Source organism: Grus americana, chromosome 2, assembly GCF_028858705.1.
Source record: "Grus americana isolate bGruAme1 chromosome 2, bGruAme1.mat, whole genome shotgun sequence".
In the NCBI taxonomy this organism is placed as follows: domain Eukaryota; kingdom Metazoa; phylum Chordata; class Aves; order Gruiformes; family Gruidae; genus Grus; species Grus americana.
The window spans coordinates 64,131,600-64,152,629 of NC_072853.1; the positions used below are offsets into that span (position 1 = coordinate 64,131,600).

Sequence of the window (21,030 nt, forward strand, 5' to 3'; positions counted from 1 at the left end):
AGGTGAATTGGCTTATGCAGGTTGAGGATTAAGACCACCCAGATTTGTTACCAGTTTGTTGCTTTGCCATTGTCCTCCTGTCTTGTGGCAAATCTGAAAAGAGGCTTTCAGGAGAGAAGCTCGCAGCAGAGGAAGAAGCACTATAGGCTCCTTTTGCCTAGAGGAGGCTTATGGCATGCTGAATGCATCCTTCAAGTAGTAGTAGTCATTTGTGCAATAAATCCATGCAGGGAGCTCAGAAGAGGTCCGCCACAGCTCCCTTTGGGTGTGGGACACTACTTTCCCATCCAGGAATCTGAGGCGTACGCTACTTAAATTTAGAGACACAGCTGTGTTGTCTGAGCAAAGATCATCCTTGGGAGGCATGGAGACATGGTTCAGTGTTGTGGTTTAGATCTTGTCTGAGATGTGGAGAACTCACCACAGCTCAGCAAATCGCTGACAGTGGTCCCAGCAAAAAGTAGTGACAATAGCCATTACTGTCTACTGCAGAAGATGTGCTCCTATCCTAAAGGCAACTTTGAGAGAACTGAAAGAATTTCAAGGCAATTTAAATCCTTAGATTAATTAACATGAGGGTAATTTTAGAGAGACAACAGCAACCTCCTCATAGTTGTTTTCTTTTGCAGAGAATTCTTTCTGGATTATGATTTCATGCAGGTGGAAACGGTGCCATGTAGTGCTATTTAGACACCATTTAAATGGAGGTGGGACAGAGGAGAATCTGCCTCTGGGACGGGTGTGCAGGGGGAGATTATTTTCTTGAAGACTCAGATGTGAGATAGAGACAAAACTGGTAAAGGCATATCATTAATTGTTGCTATACCTAACTTGTGCTGTGTAGCCAAGGAGCTATTGCCTTGATAATAGTTGTTACTAGTTGTGGGGATAGATGTAAGTCTGTTGACTTCATTAGGAGTACTGCCTGTAAATGAAGCAGAGTGCATCCCCGGTCTGCGTGCTAGAAGTTTATCATGAAGTGAAGGCAGAGGTAAGTGTCTCCATTTACATGGAGAACTGGAGGAATTAGGCAAGAAGGCTGGGGCGTAAGGCTCCTTTGCATTTTGGTATTACATATGTGACTATTTTAATTTCATACTGAAATTATTGGCAGCATCTATGAAATTTGTGTTTTTCATTTTTCACTTGCCTAGCAACTAGTTTGTAGTTGTGACTACAAACAGTTTACAAAGATAAGGGAAATACTTTTTTTTTTTTTAATTTGAAAAAATCCTTAATTCATGCAAGACAGTTGAATTGAAGACAAGGTTGAATGCCAGAACTGGGATTGCAATCCGCGATTTTTGCAGAGCACAGAGCAGGATGAACTTCTTACTGGAGAGTTAGTGAACAAATGCCGAGAAGCAAGGCAAAGCCTGCGGATACTCTATGCAAATAATCAGCCATCTTTTTTGAGGTGTGCGGATGGCTGGTGGAGATGAGCTAAATCTGCGCTGGTGTGGCAGAAAAGGCATGTTCTGACACTGCTGATACCTGCCTGTGACAGCTGGGAAGCATTCACCTCCGGTGATTACTGTATCTCTGGCTGAAAGTGGCTTGCGACTTAAAGCGGTGTGACAGTGCTTTAAGGTTTAAATCAAATTATAGGATGGCTTTAAATGGGCATGAAGCGTGTCAGAAGAGAGTATGGTGTTGAGCCACCAGTCCCCTACTTATTAATATGCCTTGAATGTATGAATTTTTGTCAATGGAGAAACCCCTAGTTATCCCGATACAACCTTTGACAGTGGAAATTTCCAATGCAGGTGTAAGTTCAGTGCTGGACAGGTTCTCTGATAAATCAGATGGTCTGAGAGGAAAGTATCCTATAAAGAAGATGGTGAATTGGTTTGAGATTGCAAATTGTCATGTACAGCAAAGAAAAAACTGCTGTTCTTCCCCAGGCTATGCAGGGGAAGAGTGATCAGGTCTCAATGGTGGGCTGGGAACCTACTGTGGAGGTGCAGTGAGGCAAAGGACCCACAAACAGTTAAGGATGGACTTGCGGTACTCATCACTGAAGTAATTTCTTTATATTTCCCAAGTTCTATAAATAAACCTGTACTGCAGTTAAACAACATAATTTTCATCTGATTTTTTCTGTATCCCAAACAGTGCTCATAAACGTTTTCAGGGTAGGCTTGCACTTCAAAGGCTTCATTCTCCTCTGCTGTTAATTGCTGTAGCGTTTTTGAACATACTGACAATATGCTGACTTACACAGCTGAGAATATAGACCTGATTGTTTTACTTCTGACTAATTGTGATTGTTTCTATCATGATTTAGTGAATAAAGAAAAATACTAGTGTATAAGAATCAGAAAATCACAGTTAGAGCAGCAATATCTGGATCCTGCAAAGGGCTATTGTGATCTGGAGGTGGTTATTATCTCGTTATTTAGGTATAGCTGGCTCAGTTTAAGTTTGGTCAGTACTTCAGCTCAATGAAAGATCTGCAGTTGAAAAACTGTTCAATGTATGTGACTACTTCACACTCAATTCTTTATAGGCCTTCCATAAATTACTATTAAGCAGAAAAGCATTTTTTTAGTTCCATAGGTAATAAGTCTAACTGATTTGGGTATATTTCTCCAGTTTAATACTTTCTTGCTTTGTCCTCAAAAATAAGCTTTTTTTTTTCAGCACGTACTTGAATAGTTTTTTTGTACCCTGTGTTGTCTGTATCAACATTGCAATTACTTAATCTTGTCAGGAAGTACTTACAATTGTGGTCATGGCCTCATTCAATGGGTAACCGAACAAAAAACTGGATACTTGGATCTGCAACAAATTGATGTTTAAATCATAGTGTAAAGCACATAGATAAACATTTAGTATTTAATCATCTGTTAAAATGAAACGCATTTTCAATTCTCAATCGCTTCATATCAAAATGAAAAGGTAATAAAAGTCAAGATTTTATTTCCCACCCCTATCCCTCTTATAAACTGTGTTGGTAGCATCAGTTTTCTAGTGGTGACATCTTTTTGGGAGCAGGAAGGTCACACTGGGCAGTTGAGCAAAAGCTTTTGGCAACTGGATTTGGATGGTTATAGTTTGTGCTGGAGTTCAAAGATGCTGCCCTTCTCTGCACTACTATTTCATGTCTGTTTTTGCTTTCTCCCCACCCCTCCCCAAACTGGGAAATGAAGTTTTAGAAGGTATTTTAGGAATGATGGGTAACTATACTTGCAGCATATTCTTTTAGAACACGGCTCTATTTGTGTTTTCCCTCTTTGTCTTTAGCAGGTAATCTAAGCAGAGGAAGGAAAGAAAGCTTCATACTAACAATATCTGAAATTTATGGTGGCTTTGTTTTGCCTGCTGTTGCACTCATGCTAATTTCCTCCTAGGAGCTTTGAAATTTGGGAGCCTGGATTTCTAGTTCAGGAAAAGCTGAACATCCCATGGCCGGTTCCCTGAAAGCTGTTAGTGTTTTGTGTCCTAAAAATGCTTCCAGAAACAAAGGTTAGGCTTGTCTGCCCAAGTCTAAGCATGTAGTAAATTACTTTGAAGCCAGTGCTCACTAACATGGTGCTCATCACAGTGAGAGCTCTGTAACCAAGTGCCTAGAAGTTGGTTTGATTTTTAGAGACCGTACTGAAAATGTAGCCTTGTATCTTTCATTGTGTCTGTCTTCCTGCCATGATTTTAATTTGCTACATTGCTTTTTTTTCCTTGAGTTTTTTAACTTTTGGTTGTGCATAAAAGACTAATAATAACTCTTTTGTTTTATAGGTACTAAACCAAATGATCTACAATTGATAATTTTAAGAATGGATGGGGAGGAAGATAAGAAGAGAGATGATGTTGATGAGAGTTTACAAAGTGAGTTGACAGAAGAATCCCAGAGAAACGCATCAGGAGAAAATGCTGGATGTGACTCTTCGTCTCAGCAGAATATAAGGCTTACATCAGATGAAGTGTTCAGAGACCTTGAAAAGAAAATAAAAGAGGATGGAGCAAAAAAAAGGGCACTATCAGGATCACCAAACCTGGATGGTGTTCAAGCAGACAAACCTGAAAATGTCTCCAGAAAAAGAAAACGGGGATCTTCAGAAGACATGAAAGATAGTGAAAGGAAATTGCACAAAGTCATAGCTGGAGAAGCAGGTAGTATAGTAGCTGGAGCTGTAAAGAAGGAAGGAGTCACCAGTTGTCTTGGTGATGACATATTTAATTCAAATTTCCTGTGCCTACATTGTGATTTCAAATGTGCTGATGGTGCCATATTGAAAATTCACCAGGAAAATAAACATTCGCAAGAGGTGCCAGCTGCTGTTACTGATAACTTATCTTCTTCAGAAGAGATCAGTGTTGGCTATAAAGTTGGAAACATAGACAAAGGTCTTAAAGGCAAAATGAGTGATCAGTGTTCTGATATGGAAGAACATAAACCAGAAAGCCCCTCTAAACAATCCAAAGAGCAAACATGCCCTCACTGTAGTTGCACAGCTGAATGTAGTTCAACATTACATACGCATGTTAGGCAAGATCATGAGAAATCAAAGATATTTTGTTGTGATCTTTGTGGTTTTCAGAGTGCTGAGGAAAATCTCCTAAATTCTCATTTCCTTGGCAAGACGCACCTTCGACGCCAAAATCTTGCTGCACGGGGAGGATTTGTACAGATATTGACAAAAAAATCCTTTAAAAAACCCCAATCTACTCCAACCAAAGAGAGGAATGTCAGAGCAAAACCTGGGACCAGTAAATTAAGGGCCAGAACTGCTGATGCAAAAGAATTAAGTGCACTGAAAGGCTCAAAAGTAAGCTTGTCTAAACAAAATGATGGCACTGAATTTGTTGAAATGATACCATCTTCAAATGTTCCCACAGAAAAAAAAGATACTATGACAGAAGAAACGTTGCTTTCTTCCAGCGTAGAAGGAAAGCATGAAGTCTGTACTGAAAAACTAGAAATAGCAGGACCCTCAGAAAATACCGTGCAGAAAACAGAACTCCCTCTAACTAGCAAAAAGCTAGTTAGCAGTTTAAAAATGACAAGGAGATTTGATAGACCGGAACATAAAAGGAACTTTGTCTTGTTAAGGTCTTCATTTGGACAGAGTAGGTCTTTTAGATTAAAAAGGCAGGTTAAAAGAAGGTACAGTTTGTTGGGTAATAGTAAGAGAGGCAAGTCTGAAACTCGGAGAGTACACATGAAGCGTATCTCCAGCACACAGCTTAAACCAGGTGATTCAAGCCCTATGTCACATACAGAATTAGAAACAGATGCTAAAAGTAATTGTAATACTACTTCAGAGATACAAGATCTTACTGAAGATAAGCCAAATACCCTTTCTTCCAGCACTATAGATACTAAAGATTCTGATGTTAAACTTACTGCTGGTCATGGTATTCTTCATACTTGCATTGATTGTGGTCATGTTTTTCAGAACAGAAAAAGTTTGGAAATTCATGTTGCAAAGCTTCATAGAAAAAGGATCCAGTTTCATTGTCAGATGTGCAGTTATTCCTCTGGAGTCAGGGAAGACATGAAGCAGCACTGTCAGGACAGTAAACACCAGATGGGTGGTTGTAGCTTTAATTGTCAACTCTGTTCATTTACCAGCTTGAATGTGATCAGCCTTCGAAGCCATATGAGTGAAGCGCATAATATGTCCCATAGTTGTCCAACTTGCATTCTTTTTTTTCAAATGGAAGAAGAGCTGTTAAATCATCAAAAAAATGAGAAACATGATGGTTCGTTATTTCAGCAAGCTACTTCATTGAGTAATAGTGATCGGACCTTGCAAGTGGTAACTTATGCTGACTCAGTATCAAACAATAGCCAAAATCTTGCAAAGGAAATGGAAGTATCAGTGAAAGCAAAAACTCCAGACTCTTCCATCATGAATCATAGAAATGAGCTAAAGCATTCTGTTCTGAATAAAACCCAATTTCAATGTAAAAAGTGTTTTTATAAGACAAGATCTTCCACGGTTCTTACAAGGCACATAAAACTCCGACATGCACAGGAGTATCACTTCCTTTGCAAAGCGTGTAATCTCTACTCACTGAGTAAGGAAGGGATGGAGAAGCATATCAAAAGAAGCAAGCACCTTGAAAATGCCAGGAAAAACAACATTGGACTACGTTTTGAAGAATGTATTGAAAAGGTTTGTGTTGGTGTTGGTGGTATTAAAACAGTGGTGGATCCTTCCGTTTCTGGGAGTGGGAATACAGAGTTGGATAAAGAAATTACACACGTTTCATTCTCTTCTGTGGAAAACATATCGAGAAATAAGGAATTTGTTCCACTTGATCAAAGGATTGGTGAAAATGAATTGGTTTTAGCTAATGCATCCAAAAAAGGGAAACTCAAAGGCACTATTTCTAGGACATGCACCCATTGTGGTCTTTTGGCCTCCAGTGTTACAAACTTAACTGTTCACATCAGACGAAAGCATAGTCATCAGTACAGCTACCTGTGTAAGGTTTGCAATTATTACACTGTAACCAAAGGAGATATGGAACGCCACTGTGCAACGAAAAAACACAAAAGTCGTGTTGAAATAGAAGGGTGTGGAAAACAGAACTCGGAGATCATCGTTAGCCCTGAAGGAGGTAATTTTGAATCCATGAGCAAGAAGGTTAACAGCCCCATGACTGCCTTGTATGAACATGTTGAGGATTGTAGCCAGTCATCAGATTTGGAAAATTCTGTCTTAGACAATCAGGAAGTTGAGCAAGGAGATGCTGAGCTAGAAGTTGTAAATACCAGTAGGCTGCCAGATCTGGAGCATACTAGCAATCCATTAAATATAAACCAACGTATATTTCTGGAACCAGCTAGGGTTACTCAAGATGGTGACCCATGCTTCCAGAGAAGAGCAGTGGGTGCAAACGACAACAAGTGCGTACACTGCAGCTTCATTGCTCATTCTTCTTCTTCTTTAGAGCTGCATGTGAAACGAAAACATACAAAACAATTTGAATATTACTGCATGGCTTGTGACTACTATGCTGTTACTCGCAGAGAGATGATTAGGCATGCAGCAACAGAGAAACATAAAATTAGAAGAGAATCTCACGTGTATTCTTCTGGGGAGGAAGCACACACAGCAAATATCACTAAAGATGGTGCTGCTTTGTCTCAAGAGAAGCACCATCACAGTGCAGGAGAATTGAAAACTGTTTTAGGCGAAACGAAATGTGCCAATGACATAGCAGAAGGTGATCATATGAGTAAAAGCTTAACAGAGTGTATTGTCTTAGATGAAAATGCATCTCCAGGAATGCCTAAAGGTGGCAGTTCCCAAAATGCAATAGCAGGCGAGCTTGAAGAGGAGTCTAAAAATGGAGGAGAAAACCTTTTTTGTGAGGGATTCCAGCAAACTCCTCAGAAAGATAAAGCTGTTACACTTGACAAGGAGGTATCAGTTAAAGAAGCAGGTACTTGTCAGTTGCAGAAAAGTAGGCATGGTCAGGAGCTGCTCAACTCAGATGATGATTGCACTGCAGAAGATCAGAATAGATCAAGCAGCACAAACTTGAATTCAGGAAGAGGCAAGGAAAGCTTGGAAGCAAATAGAGAAAACCCTGAAGTAGTGTGTAGAAACACAGACATTCTCAAAAAAAAATCACTGAAAAAAAATAACCCACTTATGCTAACTCTTCCAGAAACAAGTAGTGCAGTAGAGCAATCAAATTTTGCTGGAAACATTGGAGAAATGGTAGAAAATATACATAGTTTAGAGGGTGACAGAAGTTTCAAAGAGGATCCTACTGGGGAGGAGGAAGAAGCCCTTATGGAAGCACAACATGAAGCAGAAGTAGCTATAAATAACGATCTTTGGGAGGCAGATGGCTCAACAGCTGAGAGCATGCAAGAAAGTAGTAATGAGGCTTTAGGAACAGTTATCAGTGCTGATGATAAAGGAAAGGCAATGCAAAATTTTGGCAAGTTTGATTCTTCTATAGTGAGGTTAAAAAGCCATCAAGATGGGGAGGGCACTGACCGTTCTGCTGAAGGACAGATGTCAGGTGGAGTGAGAGCTAGTGAGCTCACAGTGAAAGCAGACCCTTCACCAAACGGTGGGAAAAGGAAGAAGTCAGAAGGAATTTCCCTTGGGGAATCGACACGTATTCGCTGTGATGACTGTGGTTTTCTAGCAGATGGTTTGAGTGGACTAAATGTTCACATAGCCATGAAACATCCTTCAAAAGAAAAACATTTTCATTGTTTACTTTGTGGAAAATCATTTTACACGGAGAGCAACCTTCACCAGCACTTGGCGAGTGCTGGGCACATGCGAAATGAGCAGGCGAGCGTGGAGGAGCTGCCCGAAGGAGGCGCTACCTTTAAGTGTGTGAAGTGCACCGAGCCCTTCGATTCGGAGCAGAGCCTGTTCCTCCACATCAAAGAGCAACACGAAGAGCTGTTGCGGGAAGTGAATAAGTACATTGTGGAAGACACTGAGCAGATAAACAGGGAGAGGGAAGAGAATCAAGGCAATGTCTGCAAGTATTGTGGGAAGATGTGCAGAAGTAGCAATTCCATGGCCTTCCTAGCTCACATCCGTACCCATACAGGTATGGAAACGCTCTCTTTGCAAGTGGTCTCTTTCAAACAGAGTGCATTATACCCTTGGTGTTTTTCTGCTTGTTAATCTCTTTAACACTTCTTATGAACTGGTATTCATATCGCCTGACGAGCCCCTGATGAAATTCAGACTTACCTAGAGGGGTATGAAAATACAGTGCTCAAAGGGCAGAAAATGTAAGAACATTTTAAGTGCAGTCACCCTTCTGCTTTTTATTTCATATGGAGATATTTCCTTCCCTTTATTCTAAATCGTAACTATTAATTGGTTCTTAAATTTATATAACGAAGCAGTGGTGGTGTGAGAGAACAACTAGCTTTTCTTTCTAACTTCCTCGCAGTTGTTTAATATCCAAATTGGTTATTTCATTTCAATTCAGTTATACTTTCAGCATTACATAAAGCTTCAGGATAGACATTTGATATTACATGATTCCTAAATAAATACCAATAAGAAGCATCGAGAGGTTTTTGTAGAAATAAGTTATGGGAATTGGAATTGGTCAGCCTTTTTGGAAGGTAGTGTGTAAGGCTGATATGATGCACAGGGATGTAGCATCTGATTTAGTTTCTGTGCTGATCACACTTTCAATTCATTTTTATGTTTAATTTTAAGTGGAAAATTTAAAAACATTTTTGTAGAAAAATGCATAAGCTGCAGTTCTAAATTTATGTAAAAATCCACTGCGATGTTTCTATAAACCTGCCATACATTCTTTATTTTAAATAGACAGCTTTTCTAAATCACTGAGCTCTGCTTAGACAAGTGGTGTCTCCATGGTTGAATTTATGAGTGGATTTGAATAATAAATTCACATTTCAATGAACATATTTTCATTAAAACTGTAAGGTTTATTTTACTGTACTTTTAAATAATGGCTTATTATGGAAGCTATAGTTTAAATTCATGCAGTATTTGAAACTTAGTGCATGGTTACAAGGAAGAGAACAAAAAGGTAAGAAAAAAGAAACATAAAAGAATGGTAATTCCTTGCATAATCCTAAAATAGTTTTGTAAGGTTTTTTTATGAAAAGGCAAGGGCGTGACTGGACAACAAAGTTTAAAATTAATCTTGGGGAACACAGGCATTGTATTTCAAACCTTTCAAAGTATTTTACTGTAACTGCAGTATTCATGTATACCAATAACTCACATACTTAATACTTTCAGCATTACTTCTATCCTGTCAATACCATAGTTATCTGTATTGCTTCAGCTAATATCCAACTTTGAATGCAGTGTTAAGTCTTTAGAGGGACGCTCCTGTTCGCATGGTCAGAACAGCTGTATAAGCCCTTAATATGCCCTCTTACGGCAGATAAAACTGAATAAAACTAAGGGGGAGGATGCTAATGGAGCTCTCTTTAGAATTCTTTATGCAACTGTCTGGTCAAGACATGTTGCTTATAATTGATGTGTCCATTACTTGAATTCTCTTGTAATTATAGTCAATAAGTCTTGTAAATGTGTTAAAGCTCACTAAAAGCATACAAATTCAAGAACAGAGTAAGGCTAATAATTTTAAATAATCAATGTAGGCATTTCAGCACTTAATTTCCCTTGTGTGTTGATAGCTGATCATTCTTAATCCATTAAGATTTATTTAGTCGTTTACAATGCAAAATAGGTTTGCACTGGTCACTTGTGCCATTTGAAAATGTCCACCAGGTTAAGTGCAGAATGTAGTCCATTAGTCTTCCTTGACTATATGTATTAATTGCATTTAAAATCAAGTTAATGTGGATGTGAAAGTGAGGTAACTATCAATATATGACAAAGCAACCCTACTTACATAAGTTACATCATTGATTGTAACATTTAGTAAAAGTTAGTGTACTTTTTAACATCTTGTGTGTAGGTCTTATCATGAAGTATATTTTTATTGTGCTTTTGGATGGCCCTAAATATGCAAAGCAGTAAAAGAATACATTTCATTTTGCAAGTCATTTCTCGGTGGTGCTTGCAGAGGGACTATAGAAGTGTTACAAATAGAGTTTTATCTGCCCTCTTTCTCACGGCACCTTTGAATGAAATGCTTTTCTTATGCTTTGCTTATTCACATAAATAGTAATGTGGAGACTTTTATTAATAGTTAATGGGAAGATGACTTTCTCTTCCAATTCGTGTTTTCATATTTGTGATTTCCTTTGTGTCTTATAGAACCTTTTCTTCCAATCTGTATCACAATGGATGCAGCTGAATAGAAACAAGTATTTTTGGGTTATTGGGAGTGGTGGCAGAGGGAACTGACCTACTCCACCAACTTTATAAACACTGGCATATAACATTGGTGAGGCAAAGTACAGTATTTCTAGCTTCTCGTCTGTTCCAGGGTAATACCAGATACATAATAGGAGCAGAGCTGTACATTTTCCCATTTGTTCTTCTGCTTTTTTAAAAAAAAAATCTTTCTTCAGCATCCAGATGTGCATATATGTTTATAGATGTATGTATGTGTAACCCTATCCAACCCCTTGTTTTTTGGTTGGTTTTTTTTTTTAATTGAGTAATTGGTGATGGTTTTGGGGGGAGGTGGGAAGGGAAAGTTGTAGAAAGATATGACTAATGATTTCCATTAATAGAAAAATAATGTTTCAAAATACCGTTAAATAATATAGGAGATTTTCACATTGCAAATGAAAGGGAAGCTTTGCTAGAGAGGAGATAACAAGTAAGTCCATCACATGTTGACAAGTGAAAATGAGGAAGTGTAAAGAAAATAAAAGGAGTAGTAGAGGTGGAAGACTTTTTAGTTTGCAATTGATGCAGGTCCCATAAACTTAATTAACAATCAACATCCGAGGAAAAAAAATCACCTGCGACCACATCATCTTTGTTTCATTTCTCATCAGATTTCTCAGTTAATGGAAGGTTTGCCCAATGTAAATGTGTTATCTTACTCCCCGTGTCCTAAACATAGGAGGAAATGGTATGTTGATGTTTCATGCAGCTCTGCTCACTTTGCATCGGGCCTGAGCTAGGGACGCAGCTATGCCTGCAGGTGCAGGCGATGTTGCCGTTGACTGGCTTAAAGCTGAGGCAGTGATTTTTTCCTATAGTTTCGGGTCTTTATTGTCTTAATGTAAAATAAGCACTATGAACTCCAGTCTCCTCTGTAAAACAGGACAATGATTTGTGTCTGTCTGACCTGAACTCTTTAATTTAATCTATTTTTGATTTGGTCGATTTTTTTTGTTTGGGGTTTTTTTTCCCCAATTCTCTTGTTAAGAGCCTTATTGTTTAGTGCTACCATCAGAAAATGTATGCTCTGTTTCCATCCCATAACTTGTAGGTAAAGTAATTCTGGTTTTGTTTTTTTTGGTTTGGTGGGGTTTTTTGTTTTGGGCTTTTTTTTTTTTTTTTAAGTCATTTGGTTGGAAAGAGGCTATATTGAAAGTATTTTCCTTATTTTTCTGTGAACTAAAAGCCAAGTGTGAATCCAATAGTGTCACATTTAACACAGCATATGAGAACCATTAAAGTTTGTGATAAGAGGAGTATGGCGAAGAATGTTAATTGCTTCAACATTGTTTCAGATAGCCTTATGGCAAATACAGATTTTTTTCCCCCCATTAGTTTAACACTTAGTCTAATGTCTTCATCTTAAGTATAAAATTTTGTGTTGTTCCATCCAAGAACATACTGCAACAAATTTGGCACCAACAACCTAAACGGGAGATGCGCTGCTTTTGTTTCAGGTGATAAGTACTGACTGAAGCCTGCCAGCACTTGAATTTTCATGGAGTTTAAATGGAGATGTTAACAGACATTCAGCTCTGGATCTGAGAAATAAATAAAAAACCCCTCAAGGCCTCAGTGATTTTTGGATGAGAGCAGTCAACAGAATAATACATTTCTGTATTGTCAGCACACTGTAGCTACAATTGGTCTTAACTTGAGTTTTTCACAAAGGAGTCATGTAAATGGAAAACAGGAAAGGTCTTGTATGGAAGCCCTGCGGGACACCTGCGGTAACAGAATGAGGAACGAATTTACAATTTAATCAGTAGGAGAGAAACTAAGGGAACATAGGATTGAATCCACATGGCATTTGAATTCTATGACAAAAAAGAGCAGTATAAACACCAATAGATTTAAAAAAATCCTCTCCATCTATGGCCTTGATATTATTAATTGTGCAATTAGTCTTTAAGATCATAAGTTAAAACATCAACTTTTAATACTCTTTTATTTAATGCAAAGATAGGCTTTTTTTTATTTGCATGGGTCTCTTTATAGAATGCAGTGTTGATTTGAAATGTCACCAAATTAATGATTAATTTAGTTTTATCAGGATCATTTAAATAAACTGTGGTTTCTCAGGGTGATTGATAGAATGTGATTGCTGTTAGCTGCAGTCTCAACCTGCTTTTGACATTTAAACATATAAAGCTGACTAGATATAACCATTCAGGTGCTAAATATATTTTACATCTACTTCGAACAGTAGAAATGGAAGTATTAAGAGATCTGGCTTCATTGTCATTGAACTGTGAAATATTCAACCTTGTCTGCCCGTGCTTAGTACTGTTGACTTTTTTATTTCAGTTAGAAGATTAAAATTAAATGCTTCATTTTTCGTCAGCTTTTGGGAATGAAATTGAAATTTAAGACTCTAAAATTTTTTACTAAGATCCTCAATTTCACCAGTGGATTCTTGGAGGATATTCTGTTTTCAAGGGCAAAGCAAAAAGGTTCATTGATCAAGTATGATATACTGCAACATTTTTCTTATCAGAGCTCTTTATGTATATTTATTAAAGATCACATATTTCATATTATGCTTAACTGTATTGGAAGAAGTACTTCACAAAACATATACTAAACATAATATGGAGATTCCATGACCATATTGTACTTACTTTTAACTGCAATTCTATGATTTTGATTTATTGATTTAAGGATTTACTGGTCAGAAAATTGGAAACTGCTACAGCATGCTTTAGAATGGCGTTGCTGCGTAATAACATGGGGACTGACTTGTGCCCAATGTAACTATTTCAGTAAAAAAAATAGTTTTTCCATCCTCAGGAGAGGATCACTGTTAATTAAGATAGACAAATAATTTGACTTTTGGCTGAACTGATGTGATACAAGAAATAGGCTGGTACTTCTTCCTTGGAGAAATAATTTCAGAGTTCTTTGGTCTGCAGCAGGCATTTAATATTAAAGTTTGTTCTTGAAATAAATAATAGCCAAAATGTCAATACTTCTGGTTTGCAGAATAATCATAAATTCTTGACCATAAAACAGTCATAAAGGCATAATATTTTATCCACTGTATATTCATACATTGCATGTCATTACAATAGCTAGGTGATGAATCATTTTCTCTGTGTGACAGAACAAATCTGAAATACCAATGCTAATGTGACATCTATTCAAAGTCGGAAGACTTGTAAAATTACTTTACTTTAAATATATTTGCTTAAAAAACAAGTACCTTTGCAGTTTACACCAATATCAAGCCACTTTAAGACCATTACCTGAGTTTCAGCATTTGGAAATGGGGAAAGGTATAGAACAACTTTTGCTATCTTGTTGAAAGGTTGTCTACCTACTATATTGTCTTCTCATTTTAATGTTTTGTGGGTTTTTTAAATAATAATAAAAAAGAGTAAATTATTATTAAAAGTTCAGAGACTAGTTTCCGTGTTCTTGAACTTCAGAAAACTTTAATGAGTACTGTATAGTATATACCATCTGTGTCCTGGGAGTTATAAATGTATGTACAAGGTACTTTTTTTGTTAGGCAAAAATCTCAAACAGGTTAAATGTGGGATAGGCTTTTTTAAAGGTTATTTTTTCCCAGGATTTTTTATTTCTTTAACGGTGGGTGATATATTATTCTAATTCAACTCATATCTTATGCTAAATTTTACTTAGGATCAAAGCCATTCAAGTGCAAGATATGCCACTTTGCAACAGCTCAGCTCGGAGACGCCAGAAACCATGTCAAGAGGCACCTTGGGATGAGGGAATACAAGTGTCATGTCTGTGGGTGAGTAAATTGAAACAGTCTCCACCATGGTTAACCAGGAGAAGAGTGCAGGATATGCATTGTTTCAGAATTGAAAACTGTGATGTGAGCAAGAGTGGCTAAAATTATGCATGCATATCCTCCTTTCCATTGTTATGGTAAATTCCTTAAATACAGTTATGACATTCTTTTCCCACTTCTAATCCTGCACTGAAGATGAGCAATTTTATGGGCTACAAGGTCAATTTGAACCTGTAATCTGTAAATTGACTAAATTATAGGATGTTCATTCACATTGCCAGGGAGAACTGTAAATTCCATTTAAAGACATAAAAAATATATAATATAGACTTTACTGTGTGGGGTTTTTTCTTTTGCTATACTGTTATAATTTTAGTACCATTAACAGATTTCTGGACTCCATTAGGCTTTTCATTCTTTACGAAAACAAAACAGAAGACTGATTTTTCAAACAAATGGATCTAAAATATCGTAGGCATAAGACTTTAAAAATAAATTGAAGTCTTTTATGTATGCTTGTATTCTTGTTTGTTACCCAAAAAATCTTGTTTTTCTTTTTTACTTAATCGTTATTTCCTCAGAAGGATCGTTCATAATGTTTAATTGTCCTTCAAATGTGTTGCATTTAATAGGAGGCATTGAGACTCCTTAATGCAAAACTAATTAATTTAGCAGAAATGTTTAAAAGGTTTTAAAATGCCATGGCATATATGGTACATCATAGGACATTCAAAGTTGGATTTTAATACCCTAGTTCTGATTAAAAATATATTTTAATGTTATTATGCTGGAGAAATTAAGTAATATATGCATCATATAAAAACATTTTACTCAAACCTATGTAACCTGCTATAGCAGTCTTATAGCTAATGTGTAGAACAGCACAGGTTCAATTAGATGATGCAGTGCACACATGAATGGTGTGGTCTGATGTTGGGGATAATATTCGGCAGGAGGGGTTTTTTCAGCCTTAGTATACCAATCTACTGCAGGACAAAGTGAGTTATACATTTTAAAGGACAAGTGAATCTTCAGCTGAAGATGCAGCTGAGTGATTTGCACTGATTCATCTCCCTGTTTTTCAAATAGTTTTGCATGCAACATTATGAGATACTTTGGATGTTTTTACTCACTGAAGAAAATTAATTGCTGACTCCTTGAAACAAGAAATAAAAATGTAAGAGCCTAATTCTTAAGTCCACTGAATATCAGTAGTAGAATAACTTGTGCTACTCTCTATTTTGCAGCATGTTTAAAATGAACATTATGTGTGGTAGGCTGTTTTATGTTGTTTGAAAAATCTTATTTACTATCTATCTCTGCTATATGAATTGCTGAGAATTTGGCATGGGAGATGGTGAACAACTACAGATCCACAAAACTGTTTAGCTAAGGCTAAGCTCTGTTCTTTAGAAGTTGTCAACAAACTTGACAATGGTTCTTTATTCAATTCCCTTTTAACTTAAACTGAAAAATCATCATATTATTTAACTATGCTATAGTGAGAGGAAAAGCAAAAAAAAAAATCTCAAAATAGTAAATACTGTGTCTTTTATTAAAATTATTAGGATTTGGCACAGTTCCTCATTTTTTCAAAAACTCCTTCCTTCACTTCAGAATTGACATGTTCTTAGAATCTGTCTCAGAAATTACATAACTCTCAGTTGCAATCCACAACGGTTATGCAAGAGAGAGAGCAAAACGTGTATGAATGATTTAAACTGTGGACTTGAATGTTAGTTGCTTTCCTAAGCTGATTGCTTACTGTATGTTGCTGACATGTCATACCTGGTAGCCAAGCAGGTACTCATTTTCCATTGCTCTGTAGTATTGTACAGCTAATTTTCATCAACAACGTGAAGCTGTGCTATTTAGATATGACAAAACAATCAGGTGAAGAGACATACACCACAATACCCTGTGCTCACAAAAATCTGATTTATATACCTGTTTAAATTATCATCATATTTCACTTAATGTGCACCAAAAATGTGTTTGAAGAAATATACGTTAACAGAGATTTAATTGGAAAAGACATTTTTATACTGTAGCTAACAGTCCTGGAGAATTGGAGCAGGATTTGAAGACAAGGAATGACCAGAGCAGTTTGAACTGTAGTCCAAATAATGAATATGCCATCCTTAAATGTGGAAGAGGAGAAAAAAGTGTAATAGCCTGTGCTGTATTTCTGCTATTTTAATTGAAAGGATCAGGTAGTGTGTAGGTTAGAAAAATAAAGTAGAAACATAAAAAAAAAATAAAATTGCTAGGATTGGCTATCGGATTAGTGGCACTATAGAGCATTGGTACATTAACACCACTGACAATGTCAATTCATTATCATTGATGGCTAAATAATCTTAGAAATGCTCAGTGGACCTATTAGTTCCTGAACATAAGCAGCTCATGCTGCATTTCTTCATTAGCTTTAATTGCTATAAATTTTACCTTTTTAAAAATCATGCTTTAAAAGGTGAAGTGATCTTTCAGGAACATTAACTCTGTAATTTTGTCACAAACAGAAGGTCCTGCACTATGTTTTCTTTTCTACAGTAGTTAATATTCTATCCTCTGACTTTTAGATTCATAGTAATAAGCCCTCTGCTAGTTGTGAGGATAAATTGTGTTTCAAAAGCTTTTGAATCTGCTTGGGCGCTTTTTAAAGGTGAAATGTCAGTGCAACATCATGGTGTAGTGCAGTCTCAAAATACCACTTTTTTTTTTTAAGACAAAAATTCTCAGGGAAATTTTGTCTTTTTAAAAAAGAAAAGCAAAAAGCTGCATCTGTGGTGTTGTTTTAGGAAGGGTTTGATATGTCTCAATTTTCCAAATGATCCTCATATTTACATGATTCAAAGTACACAATATATAATTCACTTAGTTGTTGAAAAAGGCAGTAATTTTGCTGTGTTGTTTTATTTTTTTTTAATTGAACTTCAGGGTTTGTTTTGTCTTCAGCTGCACAGCAAAAACTACATGACACAGAAATTGGACACTGCTAATGTTTTAACGTTTGGAATAAACCGTCTGCTACTCATTTCCTTATCGCAGATGTGTGTTAATTGTTTTCTTTTCCATACCCGTGGCTGTAAAATATATGCCATTATTTCAGAGGTAGTATCTATTTTCTGCGGGTAGCAAACTGCTGCATATTTGAAAATAATTTTTGAAAGTCTGGCTCTGAAATTGGTTGATAGCCTGGGTTAGATGAGCAAATCTTGGTTGCCCAGCATTTAAAATTTTTGTTTCATTTGCCTGGTGAAATGCAGAGAAAAGGCTTATCATGTACTTCTCAAATTTTATGCCTCAGGTAGAACATGAAAAATGCATTGTTCTGCACTTGAGATTTTGAACAGAATTTATAGGCAATGTTTGATTTAAAAATGCATCTACTATTCCTTTGCCTTTTTCTTGCCTTTGCTTTCAGAAACAGAAATTTTGGGGCTGTAGTTACATGTTTCAAGTAAGAGTGGCTGCTTCTTTCTTTTTTTTTTTCTCTCCTTTATGACTTCTTAAAAATCTACTGAGGAAGATGGGTGTAAGGTAGGTTTGGATTTTTAGGAAAATTTTCAGTATATAAAACATGCACATAAACATTTTTTGCTACCTTCCTAAAAATTGAAAGGATGCTTGTAGCAATGTCTTTATTATGTTTATTCCATATATACAGTACAGTGTTGTAAGGAACAAAAGTAAGTATTTGTATACACAAAGGAATTTGGAGGGGGGTGGAAAAGGTTGGGGGTTTATTTCTGTATTTTGCTGAAGTAGTTCTTTCTTGTGAGGATTTTTTTTGTTGTTGTTGTTGGGTTTTTTGGCTTTGTTTTGGTCTTTTGGTGGATTGAGGTATTAAACTTTTTTAGTTTCTGCTCCTCAGTTCTTGATTTGCTTTGAAACTCCTTTTCCCAATTAATTCTGGAGATGTTATAAGATGTTCAGCTAAATAAGCGTTTTGCTAAATTTGGTCATTTTTTAAAGCCTCATATAAACAAATTTTGAGGAGTTGTAGTGTCCCAAGCATGGAAATAACTTCACTTTTGCTGCTGCTGTTAATGCTAGGGATAGTTGAGAGATCTTAATCTGTCTTAAGTTCAGTATTTTAATGACACTGGTTGCTTTGAGAATGTCTAAAGAAAAATATTCGTCTGTATCAAGTATAATGGCTAATAGATCTTCGTACTTTATAGATAAGAATGTGCTTTGACCAGCTGCATAAAAAAAAATTGGCTGTATTCCTGTGTGTTATGTTCTAAAAAATCTTTTAGATTTTCAGATTTCTTTAACTGATTACTGTTAATGTCAGGCTACTTTTAGTGAAAGCCTGCTCTTAAGATTGCTTTTAGCAAGCAAAAAAGACTTATTCATAAATTTATTGGTAGGAGCAGGAAAAACATTATATTTCCAAGGATGCCTTAATGTACTGTAATGTAAATTAATTATTTATACTTGTGCAGTTTGGGAAATCTTAAATAGAAAGTTGCTACTCTAGTAAAACTATTTTTGTGTGGTATTACCTAGTTTTTGTGCATTAGAAGGGATCTCTGTGTAGATGATTATAATGTCACTTTCTGACCTTTGCAGCTTGAATAATTGTAAATCATTGCTTCATAACGTGTCAGAGAATGTCTGTACTAGGCAATTAAATGGCAGAATATAATAGACCAAATTATTGCCTGTCATGTTTTCAACAACACAGTTAGTATTTGAGTTACACTTAATCATTACGTGCATTAGCAACTTCATTGGAATCCAGCTTCAGGCTGAGCATGAAATACATTACATTATTTAAACCTCTAATGGTAGAAGTCATTTATTTGTGTTGAAGTGTACAACATGCAGAGTTTCATAAAGCAAAGAACACTTGAGAGCTTAATTTATCCAAATCAAAGTCTAAATGCAGATAAACACAAGTGGCAAAAATTAGTAATTTTTATAGGCTGGAAATATTTAAAAATACATGGTTGTGGGTAATTGTAGGCAGCAGGAATAAATTAAAATAACTATTTTTAGTCAGCTCTGAGAACTAAAACTGTTGTATACCTAAATCATCAAATGCATCATGAAATTGCATTTTTGAATGAACAATTAATTACACACATCATACCTACAGATGTGTCCAAACAAAAAAATATGTATTTTGTTCAGCTGTTTAGATCAGAGATAAGTGCCTGTGAACTGACTGTTCCAGATCCAGATATTCTGAGTTTCTCTGTCTGCATTTTGCCGTTTGGTCCTATCGTACGCTTGTGTCTACGTTTACTTCAGTAAAGAAAATGAGGTGAACCTACGTAACAGCTTTCCGAACTTGCACACGTTTTAAAACAAATTAATAAGAAAACACTAGAAAAACACGTGGAGTAAGATAACATATGTGTTATATTATCTGGCCAATTTTTGTTCAGTTACCTATCATTTTATTAGATTTGCAAACCTGAGCTTCAGTACATAGTCTCTATTTTTACCGTTTAAGAAAACTACTTGAAATGGAAGCACTTTACTTTTACTCGGAAAAGCTCTCGGCATCTTTAAACAGCTGGTACGGATCCTACGGTGTGTTGCGCGAGACTCTCTCGGCCTGGAAGTCTGCCATGGAGTTGGCTGGAGTTAAAGCAAGCGAGCGGGAGCTGCGGGTACAGGCGGTGGAAGGACTCTTCTGTTCGAGACTGGTATTACAGTCGGTACAGAAAAGTCAAGACCAACTTTCTGACTTAATAAAATGTGGTTTTAGCAATTTGTATGCTAAATTGCATTATAATAATGGTTTAGTTGTACTTGCTGAAGAGACAAGGTATATAAGGGACATATGCGTGAGAGTGTGTGTTTGTATTTGAATTGGAGATACTTAGTGATTCAGACTCGTATCTGTGCTGCATGCAGTCCCATTCAGTGCACTTCCAAATGGTAATTATCAAGATGCACAGCAGTGTGACTATGATATGTGCGGCACGTGTAACTAGTGCTTTTACAGACATGCATTTTTAATTTTTTACTATACTATAGATTGCTTTGACGTCCAGGATGTGTGTGTTTCTGTTAGGCCATAGGCATCTCTTCTGCACACATCCTCCGAGAGCAAGTGCCGTCTGTGCCCATGCAGGGAGGGTTTGAGCCCTTCCTGAGAAGGCAGGAGATGTGACTAATGGGAAACAGGCTGATGGTGCAAAAATTGAGGTTTAACAGTTAGCGCTAAGGCAAGTGGCAGTCCTAAAATTCAGTACTGAAAAAGAGACTTCTATCCTTATAATCCATAGTTTGGAAGGATTGGCCTAAACGTTGAGAAAGATCCTGTTAAAAATTGCTTTCTGCTGGCAGGACATGTCAAAAAAGTTGGCTCGGTTCTGGTTACCATGAGAAGAAGGGAGCCTGGGAGTTGTCGGTGCGGGTGGTTGGTACAAGCAGGGAGAGAGGTTTGCTTGATTAAAGTTTTGGTTGGGTTGTTTTGTTGATAGGCTTAAGTTGCCTGGTTTGGATTTATATCTA

The 21,030-nt window shown here is 36.7% G+C and overlaps 1 protein-coding gene across 4 annotated transcripts in view; it reads left to right on the plus strand.

Moving 5' to 3' along the window:
• The window catches only part of ZNF407 (zinc finger protein 407), a 346,932-nt gene that overhangs the window by 21,642 nt on the left and 304,260 nt on the right, over positions 1 to 21,030 (plus strand). For all 4 annotated transcript variants that reach the window (XM_054815163.1, XM_054815165.1, XM_054815164.1 and 1 more), the window contains 2 exons: positions 3,739 to 8,538; positions 14,436 to 14,550. In XM_054815163.1, the coding sequence (XP_054671138.1) occupies positions 3,777 to 8,538; positions 14,436 to 14,550 (4,877 nt within the window). In that variant the 5' untranslated portion in view covers positions 3,739 to 3,776. The remainder of the gene's footprint in view (positions 1 to 3,738; positions 8,539 to 14,435; positions 14,551 to 21,030) is intronic.